Source organism: Poromitra crassiceps, assembly GCF_964638095.1.
Source record: "Poromitra crassiceps genome assembly, chromosome: 13".
Taxonomy (NCBI): domain Eukaryota; kingdom Metazoa; phylum Chordata; class Actinopteri; order Beryciformes; family Melamphaidae; genus Poromitra; species Poromitra crassiceps.
Window position 1 is genome coordinate 40,236,938 of NC_139644.1, and position 3,148 is coordinate 40,240,085.

At 44.1% G+C, this 3,148-nt stretch overlaps 1 protein-coding gene across 2 annotated transcripts in view; it reads left to right on the forward strand.

Annotated features, from left to right (window-relative positions):
* The window catches only part of ciita (class II, major histocompatibility complex, transactivator), a 55,666-nt gene extending 53,221 nt beyond the window's left edge, over positions 1-2,445 (forward strand). For both annotated transcript variants that reach the window (XM_083649107.1, XM_083649108.1), the window contains exons 26-27: positions 1,528-1,611; positions 2,311-2,445. In XM_083649107.1, coding sequence (XP_083505233.1) covers positions 1,528-1,611; positions 2,311-2,386 — 160 coding nt within the window. In that variant the 3' untranslated portion in view covers positions 2,387-2,445. The remainder of the gene's footprint in view (positions 1-1,527; positions 1,612-2,310) is intronic.
* Positions 2,446-3,148: the final 703 nt, after the last annotated feature.

Consider the following 3,148-nt stretch of genomic DNA (forward strand, 5'->3'; position numbering starts at 1 on the left):
GAGCACTTTTTTTTTTTTTTTACTTTTCTTTATCCTGTTAATAAATGCAATTTTCCAGATTAGTTGATCATATAACATTAACATAACATCAACGTTGTTTATTTTCTTATCATTGTACACTATATTTATATTGATACATATATGAATAAATGTTTATGTATTAAACTGTAAAACTCAACATAAACCATAGACTGTAAACAAACAATAACATCATGCCTAGAGAGGCCAGCCAATCCATAACGGCGCCACGCCCCCCTCAGCAGCCAAAACCAGGAGTCAGTCCCTTGTGCTGTGATTCATTTTCCTAGTAGATAATAGGAAATTAAATCTAATCGATCAGAACATGACGTCTCATCAGGGATTCAAAAGTTATCATTACCGTATCAGCCTCAGGAGATGCTTGTGGTATGAATAACTGTGTCACTGCAGCTTGGTTCTTCTGGGTCCTGACGTTACGGGAATGTTGCTCTCCAAACAGAGGCATGTTGTCTGACGTCGGCCAGGCCACCATGTGCCACAGAAAACACCCGCCGACATACTTTGCAATTGGCTTTGTATTCATTTTCAGGTCCACTCACGCTGTCCAGCCATGTGTTTGCTTGTTCCCATTCACGTCTATATTTCTGCATACGCTTTCGTTTTGCAGGACGAGGCGGAGTATCATGTTCAGATCGTTCAGATTCAGAATCAGCAGCCACTTCTTCCCACTACATTCTGAGTAGAAGACCCGCCCCTACTCTGCTCTGATTGACTCTGACAGTTCAGAGCCAATCAGAGAGACCAGAAGGGCAGACTGACGCTTATGCTGCGTTCATGTGCTGTCGGACTAACCATCTGAGGAACGGAGGCACCGTGTAATATTCAACCAGACGTATATAGGGCGGGTTTTCATCACGCAATGCGGGTGGGATGAAAATACGGAACAAACAGCGTTCCGTATTGGTTCAATACGGAACGCAACATTTAATTCCCAATTACGTAACAAATACGTATTTCAAGGAACGGGTGGCAAGCCTACAGTAGGGCTGCACAATATATCGTTTCAGCATCGTCATCGCAATGTGCACATGCGCAATAGTCACATCGCAGAGCGTGCAATGTCAAGTAAGGTAAATTAACTGATAACATACAGTAATGCATGCCCTCTCGGTGACGTTCTAAGCTCTTTTCCTACTAACTATAGTACTTTTACTCACTTAGGATCCTGCAACTCACCCTGTCTGTGGCTAAAAACACACTAACTTCCTACTACGTCAACCGCGCACGTTACCCACTAGGCCACCTTCTTAAATGAGCAAGGCTTGATAGACCTATTCAAGACTTTTGGTGAAAATTCCTGTATTTTTTCATATCGCAATATACTGTATATCGCAGAATAAAGAAATATTGCAATGTCAGTTTTTTCCAATATTGTGCAGCCCTAGACTGATGACATGTGCTGTCTCTAGTTTGCTCAGGAAAATGTTGAACAGTCTGTCTCTGTTAGCAGTTGTGTGAAGTGTAACCTGCTTGTATTCTGTCTGGCAGTGTGACGTATAACAAGCTGACAGACGTTGGAGCACAGAGTTTGGCAGCCAGTCTGAAACATTGTCCATGGATGAAGAGTTTGAGGTGAGAACCATAGACTGTCTAAAAATATGATTCTAGAATCGACTGTCTAAGAATATGAACCTAGCCTCCATGACATCACCATAGACTGTCTAAAAATATGGACCTAGCCTCCATGACATCACCATAGACTGTCTAAAAATATGAACCTAGCCTCCATGACATCACCGTAGACTGTCTAAAAATATGGACCTAGCCTCCATGACATCACCGTAGACTGTCTAAAAATATGAACCTAGCCTCCATGACATCACCATAGACTGTCTAAAAATATGAACCTAGCCTCCATGACATCACCATAGACTGTATAAAAATATGGACCTAGCCTCCATGACATCACCATAGACTGTCTAAAAATATGAACCTAGCCTCCATGACATCACCATAGACTGTATACAAATATGGACCCAGCCCCCATGACATCACATTTGTCAGAACCGAAGGTTGAGGCTTGTGTGTGTGTGTGTGTTTGTGAGTGTGTGTGTGTGTGTGTGTGTGTGTGAAGTGTCTGTCACTGTGCAAACTAAACTAAAACTCTCCACTGATCCCCTCTCCTCTACTCTCCTCCCCTCTACTCTCCCCTCCCCTCCTCTCCTCCTCTCCTCTCCCCTCCTCTCCTCTCCTCTCACCTCCTCCCCTCTCCTCTGCTCTCCTCTCCTCCCCTCTCCTCTCCTCTCCTCTCCTCTCCTCTCCTCTCCTCAGGATGTGTAATGAGTGTATTCCACCTGGAGTGTTTGACAGGCTTCGGCAGCAGGACCACAGGATCCTTTGGCAGTAGAAGATGATCCAAACCTTCTCAGCTGCTTTCCCCACAGTGCGAGCCTAGGAACTTTTGTCCACAGTTCACACTACACATGACTATAGAGGTCATTTCAGGAGGTACATTTTCTCGTGCGCTGAGCGTGTGCATGTTGAGAGACAGATAGGAGCAGTGTGTAGGCATCAAAGGTACTTCCCTCAAATGGTTTCAGCCATACCTGACAGATAGCAGTTTCTCGCCCACACTGTTTAGCCCCTTTTTAGATTGGCCCAAAAAGCCAGTAACATCCACAAACCAACAGCTTTTTCTTCGGTCTAAAAGTTACAAAGGTGTTCTTTTTGCAGGGAGGGGAGTCACCCCCTGCTGGCCATTAGAAAGAATGCAGGTTCAAGGCACTTCCGCCTTTGGCTTCATTTCTCAGATCCAGAGGTTGTCCCTTGTGCACTGCACTTCCCAGAGATGACCTGTCAGTCAAACACTGTGGGTGGAGCTTGGATTTTCTGTTGTTGGAGTTTCTGTACTGTAGGTGGCGCTCTTCTTTGTCTCTTCAGCCATGGTGGCTATCACTGCTCATGCTAACCAACCAGTTCTAATGTTTATTATTCCACTCAAATCAGAAACGTAAAGTGCATCATGTCATTCATCATGTCATTCATCATGTCATTCAGCAATAGATCGCAACAAAATAAATGTGTTTGTATATATTTGACCACTTTGTTAGGTTGTTGCAGAAGTCTCTGTTGTATCCACACCATCTCACCATTACACAGGACATCTGTG